Raw genomic sequence first — 15336 nt, forward strand, 5'->3', positions numbered from 1 at the left:
AGCACATGGATCCGCAGAAGGTACTAGCGCAATTTTCACTAAAGATGAGACGTAAGTGAGCTACCAGCATGTCCGAGGTGCTTTTCCCTCAAGATAATCCAGTCATTGTTTGGTTTGAAGAACAGAGAGAAAGACATATACTGTATGTTTGACTCAAGATAGTAACTACCTCAAACCTTTGTTTGGAATGTGGGAATCCTGTAGTATTTCCGAATGATTTGTAACATGTCCCGGAGAATTTCCTGTGTTTCAGACAGGTCTTAACTTTATGACATGAATAGCAACTAAAATCTCTTTCTCCTTTGCCCCAATGTTTCACCACTAAACTACTAACCTGCCTACCTATAAGTACTTTTGAGACTTCTTCTGAAAGGCCTAGTGTTTACATTAAAGATATATGGTGCGCCGAATCGGCGGCCTCTCAGGGTGTCTACGTACGTTCTATTTAGCTCATGCGTTAGATCAAAATTCCACGACTCAGATGAAGTGCATCACAACCAGTCTTCCTTCGTGCATTCAGTAGTGGATAGATAAAGCAGGTGAACGCATTCAATGAAGTAGCTGAAAAAATAAATGGCCATGCATGCTAGGACAATTTAAACTGTAGGTATATTTTGCATGCAAAAAGTTACTACGGTAGAAGGATTTACATTACTGTGCTTTCACGTGTCCTTTACATAAAAAAGTTACTATGCCAGGAGAAATTTACATCACATGTGTCTTCTTTTATATTAATGAATTTACTATCGATAGATACTAGACAGTAAATTTCTATGCATGCATGAGTGCCTCTCTAAGCTATCAAAAATTCACTCAGATATATTCACCTACGCAGGATGAGTCGAAAGCAGGTGGACACATTTAATGCCACCCCTCTATGCTCCCATCAGATAAAAATAAGTCGGATAGATGGACAAATTTAATACCTCTTTTTATTATTATCAGATAATAATAATTCACCAACTATGTAGGAACATTTATACTTCCACATGCATCTAATAGACGACTTGAGTGGTGCACGTTGGTATCAATGTTTGGGTTGGTAGCCATTAATACGGCTACCGTACATCCTTCCGTCTTTCTCAGCGCTGCCGGCTTGACGCTGTGCCGACTGCCGCGCCAGCACGGGAACCCCGCCGCGGCCAAACCCTAGCGAGCGCCCGTCCCCGTCCTCGTCGGCGCCGCCCCTCTCCTCGCCGTTTATTCGGGCTCCCGCCTCTTGTTACAAGTGGGTCCAGACGTCCAGTTGCAGGCCGCGAGCTGCTATCGTCGTCGGTGACACCTATGGCAGCTTCCAGGTCGCCGCCAGCGGGCGTTCTCCCACGGTGAGCGCCGCTCCTCCCCTTCTTATTAGCGATCTTCGCGATTCTTACCCTTCGAATCTTACCAGCTGCTTGCGCGGTGGGGGCAGTGAGGCGGCAGGGCGTGAGGTCCAGGATGATGAGCGGCGACGGCGGCGCAGGAGGTCCTGGCGGGGGCATGGGTCCAGGAGTGGGTGGAGGGGGGACGGACAGCATGACGACGAGGCTGCGCTCACCGAGTTCCTCTCATCCCTCATGGACTACACCCCCACAGTATGGTGCCGCCACTTCCCTCTTGCCTTCTCTACTTTTCTGTCAGCGTTTTAGCCCTGATGCTTGGTTCGGTGGTGCGGAAGATTCCCGACGAGCTGGTGGAGCACTACCTCGGCCGCAGCGGGTTCCACTGCCCCGACCTTCGCCTGTGAGTGCTCGTCCTCTTTCCAATATCTCTTCCTGATGGATAGTAGTAAGCTGAGATCTGATCAGTGCCATGGATTAAAACTTAAAAACACAAATTGCTTGATTTCTTGCACACATAATCTGATTTCGTGTTTTACAGAACGAGACTGGTTGCTGTAGCCACCCAGAAGTTCCTATCAGACATTGCTAGCGATTCTCTTCAGTGGGTAAATTCATAGTCTCGTTATTACAAAGTAAAAGGATTCCCTTCTTAATTTCATTGATAGCATATTCAAGAATTAAACATTATCATTCTTTTCTTCCACATGAATGCAAATCTTCTGTGCAATACGCAATTCCATATTTTTGTTTGGTTCAGCAAGTTTATTAGGCTTCAATCAAAATCCCTCCCTGATTGCATGTACTTGTGAAATTATTCGTAGAACACATGTTTTTTTAAGGTGTCGCTTAGGCGATAAGGCTTGCTGGAAATCTAGGCGTTCCTGTCGCCATCATCAAATAGAGAGGGAGGGAAGGAGAACCGAAGAAGAATGGGAGGGGAGGGGAGGGGGCCATCAAGGCCAAGAACCTGAGCTGCTGCCATCCCTGCTGGCTCCGGCACCGGTAGCTGGCACAGAACTTGCTCCAGTCAGCCGTGGCACAGTCAGTCTGGAAGGGGATGGCAGCAGTGGTCGATTTGAGAGCGCAGACCAGTGAGGAAAGGGAAAAGAAGTGGGAGGAAGGAGAAGTTTCAGGCAGTGGCAGTGGTGGCGCATCTGGAGAGAGAGGGAGAGGGAGCTATGCTCCATTGATACATGGGGGTTACCATGTATATGCGCACCGGAGCCATTGATACCATGAAGGGAGGGAGAGACTAATGAAAGGAAGAGCATGAAGAGAACCAGGCAAGGCTGCACCTGCAACTGCCGTCACTCTCATCTCCATTGGCTCTGGCGCCTGTGGTCATCGTAGCTCTTCACTGGTCAACTGTATAGCTCAATTTGCATATGACTAGAGCTCAATTTCAAAAGGGGTGGCATTGGCCCTCAATCTGGGAGGCGTGCTCTTGGAGCAGCCAGGCTCGTCGTTGCTCCAACGCGGTAGCATCCGGAAGGACTCATGGAAACGACATCCAGTGAGGAATCGGTAGATTACAGATTGAGGGGAGAGGGTAGGGTTTTGCTTTATGAGCTGTTGGTTGAATTGGGCTCTAATGAGTTAGTGGGGTGGCTGCTAATAGTTATTGTGGCCCATCAGTGCTTGTATTTACCTCTTATTCTCTATTGTATATATCTTATTACATATTTTTTGTGCCATATTCTTTGGCAATGGATGAAGGGCGGGCCTGGTGCAAGCGGTAAAGTCTTACCGCCAGTGACCGGAAGTTCCCGGGTTCGAGTCGCGGTCTTCTCGCATTGCACAGGCGAGGGTAAGGCTTGCCACTGACACCCTTCCCCAGACCCCGCACAGAGCGGGAGCTCTCTGGACTGGGTACGCCCTTTATTCTTTGGCAATGAACCAATTGATGACTAAATATTTTGGCTTGGCATGATTTTGGTTGGGAAAAAATTGGAAGCCAAACCAAGCAGGCCCATTATTTACTTTTCAAAAAATATTAAAACATATCCCTGTACTGAGATTTGGAAAAATGACGTATCCGTAATTCTGTATCCGTAATTCTGTATCCATGGTACATAGACTGAAGGAAGGAGCACTGACACGAGGGACAGATGTAGGTCTCACCTTACTGCCTTAAGAACCACGTATCCACAGCCAATGTAATAATATCAGAATGATGACAAACGTTTTCCTATTGTTACAACATTTCATGTTTCTACTGTTCCATTCAGAATGTGTTATGATCCTAGTTATCACTTACTTGCATTTATGCCGGTTGTAACTCAATCACCTTCCCACTTGCTGAAACATTGTTCGCTCTCTGCTGCTCTCGCAAAGTTTACCATGCCACCATAGTGATGGTTTAGTCCGGTGGATATTTCTTGGTAGAAAAGAATAAACCCCATCTTCATTGTCAAAATATATAGTATGATCTCTCTTGGAATTTTTTATACTAGCCAAGGGTTCCGTGGATCCCTCTGCATCCACTGACTCCATCCCAGGGTTCTTGTTCATTAAAGGAATTCATTTTTGTTAAAGGATTATGTTCTGATACATAATGGATGTGCCTATACTACTCAATTTGTGAGACCTATCCTCATTTTAAAGTTAGGTTGTCTCGTGCAGGGTGCAGGTTGGCAAGTTCTAAAGCTACAAATAGTGTATAATAGCAGTTAGTTCAGTGTGACTCCTTAGAGTTTCGTGTTATATCAGACAACGTGCAAAATTAAGAAATATTAATAATCCCCCCCCCCCTTATTTTTGCATAGTCAAGTTACTTTTATAAACAGGTTATATACCAGCTGAGGCTTGGTTTTTTTAATGGAAATCCAAAGGGGGTAACAGTGTAACATGCAATTGTCTTCTTCAAAGTTTTTTAAAACATACAAGATACATTTACAAAGTGTATGCCTAATTTTGTGGAGATTCTGTAACTATATTACCAATGGAGCTCATTCTTTATGTGGCTAATCAAGTGATGAATAACTAAAGCATACTGAAATTAGAAAATAGGCCAATTAGAATTTTTTTGGTATCATCATCATGATGAGTTGCCAACTAAAAGCATATTCATTGTGTGGGGAGAGTGGGCTCTTTTGGATTATATTGCGTAAGTTTGCTTATTTTGTTGGGGGGCGGGGGGGGGGGGGGGGGGGGGGGTTGTCAGTGTATGACACTCTACTCTTCACTATATAGCATAGCAAACTATTTTAAGATTTTCTTAGCAACATGCATTATACACACTGTAGTTGTGTGCACTAATTTTGCTATTACATTATTCTTTCCCTTGAACTAGGTACTGCAAGGCCAGGGTAGCAGCACCTATCAAAGACAATAAGAGCAAACAGCCTAAGGTGTATTTACTCACCAGTTGAACTTTTCATGTTCCTGGCGTTAAATCTTGTTTAGTATCCTTACTGCTTATCACATTTTATAAAAATATTATTTTCAGGATAAACGTCTTGTATTAACCATGGATGATCTTTCTAAAGCTTTGTGTGAGGTAACCATGTTTCCATTTAAATCTGCAGTTTGCACTTTTACTTTTTTTGTTGGCAGCAGCTTACCATTTACTATCTTCTGTATTCCAACCAGTTGGGCAGATCTGTATTCTTGAGAGAGAAATCGGTCAGGATCACATTATTTAGTTTGGACACTACATCAATCTGTTTTGTCAGGACTTGAAATTGAATCTGCCCACTATTTTCTTTAACTTAAACGGTTATGTAGATCCAGTTTGTGCTCCTCACAATTTTCCAAAAATTCATGAGGAAAACCAACTGTTAGCGGCAGTTAAGAACAGCGCACATGAACGAAAACTTAACGATGCAGGATAGATATTTAAGCAAATATCACGTGCTGCATAGTTGGAGATCTTATGATGATTGAGTTCCTTTAGACTAGATACGATCAATTCCAGCAACCCAGCGGCAGTGCGCCAGTGCCCATATGACCTGTATATTTTGCAAGAGTGAGGTACACTCCATCTTCTGCTATTGATACTGTGCATGGACCTAAATATGCAAGGCCATATAGAGATCAGACTAGTGTGGTTTTCTTTGCCTGTATTAAACTATAACTGTCAACCTTACTGTCATTGTCGTAAGAAAGAAAAGTGGGATCTGGATGTTGCTAAAATCTGAAGTCACAGTTCACCTCCAATTAAATTAAATGTGTAATAGTGGATATGGCAATCAGCAAATGAATGGAGCAGCTAATCAAATTTCAAATTGCCAATCCAACATTGCATATTTGTTGTAGATTCCTTCATAGGCCGGCAATACCGGCGTAGGGTCAGGCGTGCTGCAGCCAGTAGTGGCTAAGGCGCCTTTATTTGTTTAGCAAGTCAATAAGTCAGGAGGATTTTTAGGATCTATAAGCTATGGTTTGTTAGGAAACCACCTGGACTATAAAGGTGGCTCTTTAGAGATGTAAGGATTTTATCGAAGAAGAATAGAACTCTACCGTGCAGGTGGGGTTCCTTTTCGACGGTGGCTGCGCGTGCTTCTGCCGCTGCCGCCGGCGACTCCCCCACTACACCTTTGCCTCGCTATCCCCTCCGTTCCAATTCCCAGTCCAGCCTACTCCTCCAATCTCCTCTGCGTACTCCACGGCGGCAACGCCATATCAATTTGGTATCAGAGACCATTCCGGGTGAATCGACAGCCATGTCCATCTCCCAATTCGATCCTACGGCCCTTGAGAAGAAGCTGGACGCCAATTTCGATCGAATCTTCGGCCAGCTCACCTCCATCACCAATCGCCTCAATTTCCACGACTCCCGTCTGGCTCGCGTGGAAACCGGCAAGCCCGATGTAGGTAAGGGCACCGACGGGGAGGATGGTCACGGTGGTGAAGACGACGCGGTTGCGGATGCATGGACTGCGTTCTGCGATCGCACGCTTCGCGAGCGGGAGCGCTTCGCCCGTGATTTCGACTCGCACGATTGGGACATGTCCGATTACCGCGCCTCTGATCATGAGTTCAGCGGGCGTGGTTTCCACGGCTACCAGGACCGCGCCCCGCGCGGCTTCAACGACCGCGGCACGCGCGGCTACGAGGACCACGGCCCGCGCGGCTTTGAGGAACGCGGCCCGCGCGGCTACGATGATTCGGGCGCGCGCGGCTATGGCTTCGACAACCGCGGCTTCAGGGGATACGACGACCGTGGTGGGCGCGGCGACGGTCGTGGAGCCCGCGACTACGACCGCGACTACGACCGCAGTGGAGGCCGTTTCTTCGATCGGCACCGTGAGCAGCACAGACCGCCCAAAATTCCCTTTCCGGCCTTCAATGGCGAGACGGATCCTCTGACCTGGCTCAACAAATGCGACAACTTCTTTCGCGGTCATCGTGTCCCAGAAGATGAGAAGGTGTGGATGGCGTCTCTGCACCTCGACGGCACTGCGGCGGAATGGTACTACCAGATGGAGCGTGACTTCGGCATGGTCCCATGGCCGCGCTTCGTCGACTTCGTCAACCTCCGCTTCGGGCCACCGATCCGCACCAACTCCATGGCCGAGATCAAGGCCTTGGTCCGCACGGGCACCGTTGAGGACTACTGGCGGTGGTTCCTGGCCCTGCTTGCGCGCTGTGACAACCTCGCCACGAGGACGATGATTGATCTGTACACGGGTGGGTTAGGCCAGCCGCTGGCCGCCGATGTCGAGATGCAGCACCCCATCAATCTACAGCAAGTCATGAGCCTTGCGCGGGCGTACGAGCAACGCCACGCGGAGGCCTCTACTGTCAATAGCTCGGCGGCGCCTAAAGGCTCTGGCCGCCGCGCCATTGCATCGGCCGCCACTACTGCCTCCGGCGCTACGGTGCAGGACGGCAAGCCAGATGGGCCACGACCGCGCTTTCGCCGCCTCACACCTACGGAGATGCAGGAGAAGCGTCAGAGTGGGCTGTGCTATTTTTGCCCGGAGCCGTACAGCAAGGACCATAAGTGTGCTACCAAGGGCGTCTTCCTCATGGACTTGGCAGATGGCGCGGACGACCCCCTCAGCGAGATCAACGACGTGGAGATCTCCCTCCACGCGCTCATCGGCCTCAACTCTGCTGACTCTATGTTGCTGCAGGTCACAGTGGGCGGCGTTCATCTACGGGCGCTGGTGGACACCGGCTCCACCCACATGTTCATCCACTCCATGCTCGCCTAGCGCCTCGGTCTCATGGTGACCCCGCGTGATGGCCTTAACGTCATGGTGGCCAACGGCGACCAGGTGTGTAGCCCGGGCTTCTGCCTTGCTACACCGGTCACCATCAGTGGCGAGGCCTTCTCCATCGACTGCTTCGCGCTCGACTTGGGCGGCTTCGACTTGGCCCTTGGCGTCCAGTGGCTCCGGACGTTGGGGCCCATCGTCTGGGACTTCGCCGCCCTGGCGATGTCTTTTTGGTACAATGGGCGCTCCCATCACTGGACCGGCCTTGGCTGTAAGGGGTTGGCGGCTCGCACTGTCGCTGATTCCCGTGCTGTTTTGGAGCAGCTGTTGCAGTCCTACCAGGACATCTTTGAGGAGCCACGGGGCCTTCCACCGACACACCGCCATGATCACCGGATTTATCTCGTGCCGGGTTCTCCACTGGTGGCGGTGCGCCCATATCGATACCCGCAGCTCCTCAAGGATGAGATCGAGCAGCAGTGCGACGACATGCTGGCCCAGGGGATCATCCGGGAGGGAGTCGACATCACCATTTTCCTCCCCGGTGCTCCTGGTCCACAAACATGATGACAGTTGGCGCTTCTGCGTCGACTACCGCGCCCTCGATGACTGCACTGTCAAGGACAAATTTGCGATTCCGGTGGTGGATGAGCTCCTGGACGAGTTAAAGGGTGCCCGCTTCTTCACCAAGATCGACTTACGCAGCGGGTACCATCAGGTTCGTATGCACCCAGACGACGTCGCCAAGACTGCCTTCCGGACGCACCGGGGGCACTTTGAGTTCCTCGTTATGCCCTTCGGCCTCACCAATGCCCCGGTGACATTCCAGGCGCTCATGAATGATGTGCTCAAACCATTTATTCGCTGCTTTGTTTTGGCTTTTTTTATGATATTCTCATCTACAGCCACTCGTGGCTGAGCACTTACAACATGTCAAGGCTGTACTGCAGCAGATGCGTGACCATCGTCTCTTCGCCAAGCGCTCCAAATGTTCCTTCAGCGAATCATCAGTGGCTTACCTCAGTCACATCATCTCCGCACAAGGGGTCGCCATGGATGCTGAAAAGGTCGCTGCAGTGGAGGTGTGGCCACAACCCCGTTTGGTACGCGCGCTGCGCGGGTTCCTCGGACTCACCGGTTATTACCGGAAGTTCATCGCTGGGTATGGCGGTGTTGCAGCGCCGCTGACTGCCCTCCTCAAATGGGAGGCATTCACATGGACGGCAGACGCCGAGGCGGCTTTCATCGCCCTCAAGACTGCGCTGATCACCGCGCCTCTCCTTCAGCTTCCGGACTTCACCAAGCGGTTCCTTGTGGACTGTGATGCGTCCGGCGCTGGGTTTGGTGCTGTGCTGCACCAAGGTGACGGCGCTATTGCATTTTTCAGCCGGCCGGTTGCTCCTCACCACGCCAAGCTGCCAGCTTATGAGCGTGAGCTCATTGGGCTGGTCAAGGCTGTCCGTCATTGGCGGCCTTATCTCTGGGGACGTGCGTTTACTGTCTGCACCGACCACTGGAGCCTCAAGTTCCTCCTCGACCAGCGCCTCACGACTATTCCCCAGCACACGTGGGTGTCCAAGCTATTTGGGTATGACCTCACGGTTGAGTACCATGCCGGCAAGTTCAACACTGTTGCGGATGCGCTGTCTCGCCGTGACGAGGAAGCAACGGTTTTGGCTCTTTCCGGGCCACTCTTCACCGACTACGATGCACTGTGTGCTGAGCTGCAGGATGATACAGCAGCCCAGAACCTTCGACAACAGCTTGCTGCCGGAACAGCACCGGATGGCTGGCAGCTGGTTGATGGCCTGCTGCTGTACAACAACCGTATCTTCGTTCCAGAGGGTTCTACCTTGTGGTTGCAGCTGCTTCATGATGCTCATGGGGCCGGCCATGAGGGTGTCCAAAAAACTCTCCACCGGCTGCGAGCTTCGTTCTACAACAGCAGCATCCATCGCCTAGTCCGTGATTTTGTGCGTGGGTGTGCCATCTGCCAGAGGAACAAAATAGAGCACCTACACCCAGCCGGCCTTCTTCAACCCTTGCCGGTGCCAAGCCATGTTTGGAGTGACATTGCTATGGATTTTGTGGAGGGCTTCCCACGGGTTGGAGGCAAGTCCGTCATATTGACTATTGTCGATCACTTCTCTAAGATGGCTCACTTCGTGGCACTCAGTCACCCCTACTCCACACAGTCTGGCTTAGGCATTCTTCGACAATATTGTCTGTCTACATGGTTTCCCATGCTCCATTGTCAGCGATCGCGACACAGTTTTCACCAGCCAATTTTGGGAAGAATTGTTCAAGCTGGTCGGTGTCAAGCTCTTGCGCAGTTCAGCTTTTCACCCACAGACAGACGGACAATCAGAGGTCACCAATCGCATCATTGTCATGTACCTTAGGTGTCTCGCCGGTGATCGGCCATGTTCCTAGCTACAGTGGCTTCCTTGGGCGGAATTTTGCTTTAATACTTCATTCCAGTCCGACCTTCGGGCCACGGCGTTTGAGGTTGTCTATGGTCGGCCGCCCCCAGCCTTGATATCTTACACACCTAGAGCGGCTCGCGTGGCTGCTGTTGATCGACAGCTGTAGAATCGTGATATCTTCTTGGCTGAGATCCGGGAGCGTCTTATTTTGGCCCAGGACACCATGAGAGAGCACCACAACCAGAAACGCCGCCATCTGGAGTTTGCTGTGGGCGACTGGGTCCTGCTCCACCTTCAGCAGCGGACTGCAGTTGGCATCACGGCTGCCTCCCCTTCCAAGCTTGGACCGTGCTACTTTGGGCCATATCAAATCATTGAGCGGCTTGGGGCTGTTGCCTATTGTTTACGGCTGCCGCCTAATGCCCGCATACATGATGTTTTCCATGTTGCTTTGTTGAAGAAGTTCGAGGGTGAACCGCCTGCTGCCATTGTGCCTCTGCCAGTCATTCTTCAGGGTCATGTGGTACCTACTCCATCACAGGTGGTTCGAGCTCATCTGAACAGGGGTCGCTGGGAACTCTTAGTGCAGTGGACTGGTTGCTCCGCTGCTGATGCTACATGGGAACCAATTGCAGCTTTCAAAGAGCGATATCCGGCATTCCAGCTCGCGGACGAGCTGTTTGTTGGGGAGGAGGGAAATGTTGTAGATTCCTTCATGGGCCAGCAATACCAGCGTAGGGTCAGGCGTGCTGCAGCCAGTAGTGGCTAAGGCGCCTTTATTTGTTTAGCAAGTCAATAAGTCAGGAGGATTTTTAGGATCTATAACCTATGGTTTATTAGGAAACCACCTGGACTATAAAGGTGGCTCTTTAGAGATGTAAGGATTTTATCGAAGAAGAATAGAACTCTACCGTGCAGGTGGGGTTCCTCTTCGACGGTGGCTGCGCGCGCTTCTGCCGCTGCCGCCGATGACTCCCCCCACTGCACCTTTGCCTCGCTATCCCCTCCGTTCCAATTCCCAGTCCAGCCTACTCCTCCAATCTCCTCTACGTACTCCACGGCGGCAACGCCGTATCAATATTCTGACCTTCTTAGTGACAATACCCTTTATAGGTTTAAAGGTTTATGCAAAACCATCGACAAGAAGACCACTATATGCATGGAAGTAAGCACTTCTGGAATCTAGAACCTAGGAATTTCACTGAAAACAGTACAATCCCTGCAGGAACATGGAATTTCCTTTCTCCTGCCTAAATCTTGCAGTCTGATTAGCACAACTCTTAAGGTTGTTGAAAACTGTGGTATATCTTCAGTCCACAGCAAATTATCTTTTTCGGTTGACCTTTAGTAATCAATCAATGTATATTTAGTACCATACCAGTTCTATTAAGCATGATGATGGTGTTTTTGTTCTTTCTTATATTCCAAAATAAGTCTATGTTATATCCAAACCTTGCACAAAGCCATTGTTTTTGTGCTTTATTTCAAATACAAAGTTCATGATGTTGATAGAGAAATTCTTCAGCGTTCACCATCCAGACATCCTTCTAGAAAATAGATTTGGTGAAAATCCTGATTTTTTGAAGGTGTGCTTCTGTAGTACCTCTAATTTGAAGCTCCAGTAAATTCCAGATTCCTTAATACTTAGTAACTTCTCATGGCATCATTGTTGGAAGAATGGAGTAACTGATAAATGTACCTAATTCGTGAAATCTTTATCCTATTTAGGCTTAGGAACTTTGGCTCCGTTAAGTCATATTCCATTCATTTCATAGTAACTACTGGTCATGGTCACTGGACTACTTTCCACCACATTAGCTTTTGCTCCATTTGTGATCTTATATACCCTGATACTCACATGAGACTTCTCTCTGTAGCATGGTGTGAACTTGAAACACCCGGAGTACTTCGCAGATAGCCCTTCAGCAGGAATGGCTCCTTCGACAAGAGAGGAGTAGATTGGATTAGGCCAACTTGTACGAAGTGTCCAAGTGGAACTAGATATTATATAGGGATCATGTGGAATGAATGGGCATTCTGGCATTCTTGCCCGATTAGTTCGATGTAACGGTGGACTACCATAATCTCAAAGTGTATCCCCATTGCTATTCGGGATGTATTATTATTAGAGTACTGCTAATATGATGTATTTCTTTACAATTTTAATATAAAGTTTGTCTCATCCAAGGTCGTATGGATTAGTTATTTTAATGCAACTATTTTTAGAGATAGGCGCGTTGAATTGCCGCCTCTGTTAATAGTGGTTTTCCGACATCACTGAAGCCTAGAATGTGACCGCAACCAGGTTTCGCTTCGTCGACACCTACTAGGTTGTGGCCCGCAAAGTTTTGTGTTACCTTTGTCAGATCTATGAAGAGCCCATTGCTCGTACCCCCATGAGATTCTTTTCACCTTTGGAAAAGAATCGACGGACATGGAGGGCTCGCATGGAGGCTTTGCAAGGGTGAGATGCGCAAGAAGATAGTTCTACCTCGGTGTACTTGATCACGTACCTGCTTGCTCTGGATGAGTAGTATGTGTAGCACCCGGTTTTAAGAACAAAACCAGATACGCACCATATGTGAGCCCAGAAAGTTAAATCTCACATATAGCTACAAATAAAGGTAATATCAAAACACAATACTTAAATACATAGCGTATTAGTATAAAGATTATAACCTCAGAGTACAGACGACGGAAAGATGACTCCTATCTTCAGGTGAAGACTTCAAATCCACAGGGACAACTGACTGGTTGATCACAAGCCTAACTCATCCAGACTAGCAATCTGGTACCCATCCGGGATTTTTATCCAAATAATTGAAAAATAAAACAAGCATAAGTACATGTCGTACTCAACAAATATAACATGGGGTTTACGAGGCTCAAAAGGCTGACACTGATTCACTGCGACTAGCTTTTAATGAGTCATGATTTTAGCAATTGAGTAGCAACAAGTTTATCATAGGCCCGTATAAACACATGATCAGGTAAACATGAATAATGAATAGTATAAACAATTAACCATTAGTGAGCATCTTTATCATCCATATCATTAGTGTCCATCATCTATTTCGTAAGGGTTCCAAGGCCGCTCGTGATCGTGAGCACGACTGATATACCAGTTTTACACTCTGCAGAGATTGTACACTTTCACTGTGAGTCGTGATTTACCCTTTCAACTGAGGTGATCAGCCTCTTGACCCACTACCAAGAAAGGTCGGCAGGGTTCACTATGAAACCTTTCAAAGGTTCGTCTAACAAGTTAGGGCCGCTAGGTTTCTGTGGCCTGTGAATATAGGGCTCCCCTTCCGATAGGCACATTGACGCGTAGCCTATACACTGACGGACAGAGGCCGCACTATATCCAACCCGGAACACACCCCTCTTGTGCCACAAGGGTAACCACTAACAAGTTAGAAAAGATCCTCATACTGAGCTAAAGCCAGAGCCATGTAGCCCTCACAGCTGTACTGTAAGTCTCGGATGATCACTTACAGATAAGTCCTTAGGGAGAGGAATCTAGAGCACCATAAAAATAGCCTAATGCTCTAGCCCACTTGTTCCATGTTGCTAAAAAGCATCTTTTAATGTTTATTTCATATTCCATTAGTCAAGTCACAAGATCATGGTTGTAGTTGAGCACCAGCATCATACTACCCAATGCAATACCCCATAGGTATCAAGGTACAAGGTAACAAAGCACTAGGAAATCCTTAGAGGCAGTCAAGGTAGACACATGAAGTATGAATAAAATGATTAAAAGTGTATAGGACAATAAGGAAGATCCCATGCTATACTTGCCTTAAACATCGATCCTTCGGTAAGCTTTAATCTTCAATGTTCTTCTTTTTCTTGATCACCACGTATATCTCACCGACTAGACGTAATCATAAAGCACAACACAAACATTCATACAATCATGCACGAAGCAAACAATAGATCTAAATTAGAACAGTACACCAATCATAAGTAAAAGAGTTTGAAATACGATTCTACCCATCACTACAAACACACAGACATGAAAAGCATGCTAATCGGAGCCACGGTGCAAAAGATACATCTACCGAAAGATTTGCTCATAGGAGAAAATATAAAACTATTAGCTTTAGGTGTTTTAATTATATAGAAACATGTATAAGATATTTATAGAGATTATAATTTAAGTCCAATTTAGATTTGAATTATAAATCTAAAGTGAAACGAATCATATTTTATTTATAAAATCCAGTTACATAATTGTTAATCAAGATATGATTTAAACCATGAAATTTCAGAAATAGTAACATGATAAACCCTGTTACTAACGCATAGATCTCGTTGCTATGAATCTAACGCAACTTGAATGGACTAAAACAGAATTAAAACGCAAAAGATATGAAATAAACAAGATTTCCTTTAATAAAATAATAGATTAAATCTAATAACAAATTTTAAAAGTTGAAAACATACTTAACAGTAGTATGAACATGTAGATTATAAAATTATGAACCCAACGCAATATGAACAGGTCAAATCGGAGTTAAAACGGAGAAGTTACAGCCTAAACAAATCTAGTGGCAAAACTGTAAATAGCTGAAAACGTATTTTTGAAGTCAATTAAATGAAATACGCTTTTAAAAGAAGAAAACAGAAGCTATGGAATGCGCAAAGGATGGCGGGTTCTATTTTTGAAAAAGCGAGGGGCTCTTTAGCTAAACTTCCATGCGAAGGGGTATCGGCCATCTGGGGCCGTCCGATTAGAAACTGGCGGCCATGATTGGATCGGCGGGGAAGAGAGAGAGGGGTCACGCCAGAACAGTGCCGGCGGCGAGTGAGCGACGGCGGCACCATGGGTGGCTCGCCGGAGCTTGTGGTTTTCGATCTACAATGCTCTGTTAGACGAAAGAGAAGCCCTGGGAGATAGAGGGAGCAACGGCGGACTCACCGGACCCAAGCAGAGTGGGCGGGAACCAACGGAGGGTGGTGCAGCGCTCGATGAACAGCGGCGGTACTCCAAGCTTGCGTCGGCGCTAGGTTAGGCGGCTGTAGGCTCTTAGGCGAGGCGGAAGCTACGGCTCTGGAGTTGGGGTTGTATAGGGAGGCGGCTCAGGCGGTTTATATGAGGGGTGACATCTTAGGAGGCAAGGCACAGAGATCGTGGCGGAGCCAGACTCGGCGTTGGCTCGGCGGAGGTCTCCTACCCGAACACGGCGTGAGGGAGAAGGCGCCTGACAGGCGGGCCAGCACTGTCAGTGGGCGGAGAGGAAGAGGGGCGTGGGTGGACGTCTGGCTAGCCAGCGAAGATGGGCCGCTGCAGGAAGGGAGACGCGGGGCGCGAGTGGCCCAGCGTAGAGGAAAGGCCACAAGCGCAGGAGAGAATGAGCCGGCGCTGGCTTCGGCCCGAGCGGAGGAAAACCAAATGGTCAGCTGGGCCGACAGAGA

General features: G+C 48.1%; 1 protein-coding gene across 2 annotated transcripts; it reads left to right on the forward strand.

Annotated features, from left to right (window-relative positions):
• Positions 1 to 1030: 1030 nt before the first annotated feature.
• LOC136533637 (transcription initiation factor TFIID subunit 10-like) lies at positions 1031 to 12108 on the forward strand. Of its 2 annotated transcripts, none has more exons than XM_066526183.1 (7): positions 1031 to 1325; positions 1412 to 1574; positions 1658 to 1722; positions 1861 to 1923; positions 4615 to 4672; positions 4771 to 4821; positions 11790 to 12108. In XM_066526183.1, the coding sequence occupies exons 1-7, from the start codon at positions 1285 to 1287 to the stop codon at positions 11868 to 11870; spliced, it is 522 nt and encodes a 173-aa protein (XP_066382280.1). In that variant the 5' UTR covers positions 1031 to 1284; the 3' UTR covers positions 11871 to 12108. The 2 variants fall into 2 exon arrangements, with proteins under 2 accessions (XP_066382280.1, XP_066382279.1); XM_066526182.1 differs by having other exon boundaries at positions 1035 to 1325; positions 1391 to 1574.
• Positions 12109 to 15336: the final 3228 nt, after the last annotated feature.

The sequence above is a fragment of the Miscanthus floridulus genome, unplaced genomic scaffold, assembly GCF_019320115.1.
Source record: "Miscanthus floridulus cultivar M001 unplaced genomic scaffold, ASM1932011v1 os_1023_1, whole genome shotgun sequence".
Taxonomy (NCBI): Eukaryota; Viridiplantae; Streptophyta; class Magnoliopsida; order Poales; family Poaceae; genus Miscanthus; species Miscanthus floridulus.

Bases quoted from the DNA above. Each gene is read 5' to 3' on its own strand.
- LOC136533637 (XM_066526182.1), top strand. From the start codon at position 1,285: ATGGCAGCTTCCAGGTCGCCGCCAGCGGGCGTTCTCCCACG. The intron at 1,575-1,657 runs GTATGGTGCCGC...GTGGTGCGGAAG, and splicing joins TCATGGACTACACCCCCACA to ATTCCCGACGAGCTGGTGGA. The intron at 4,822-11,789 runs GTAACCATGTTT...TTCTCTCTGTAG, and splicing joins TTTCTAAAGCTTTGTGTGAG to CATGGTGTGAACTTGAAACA.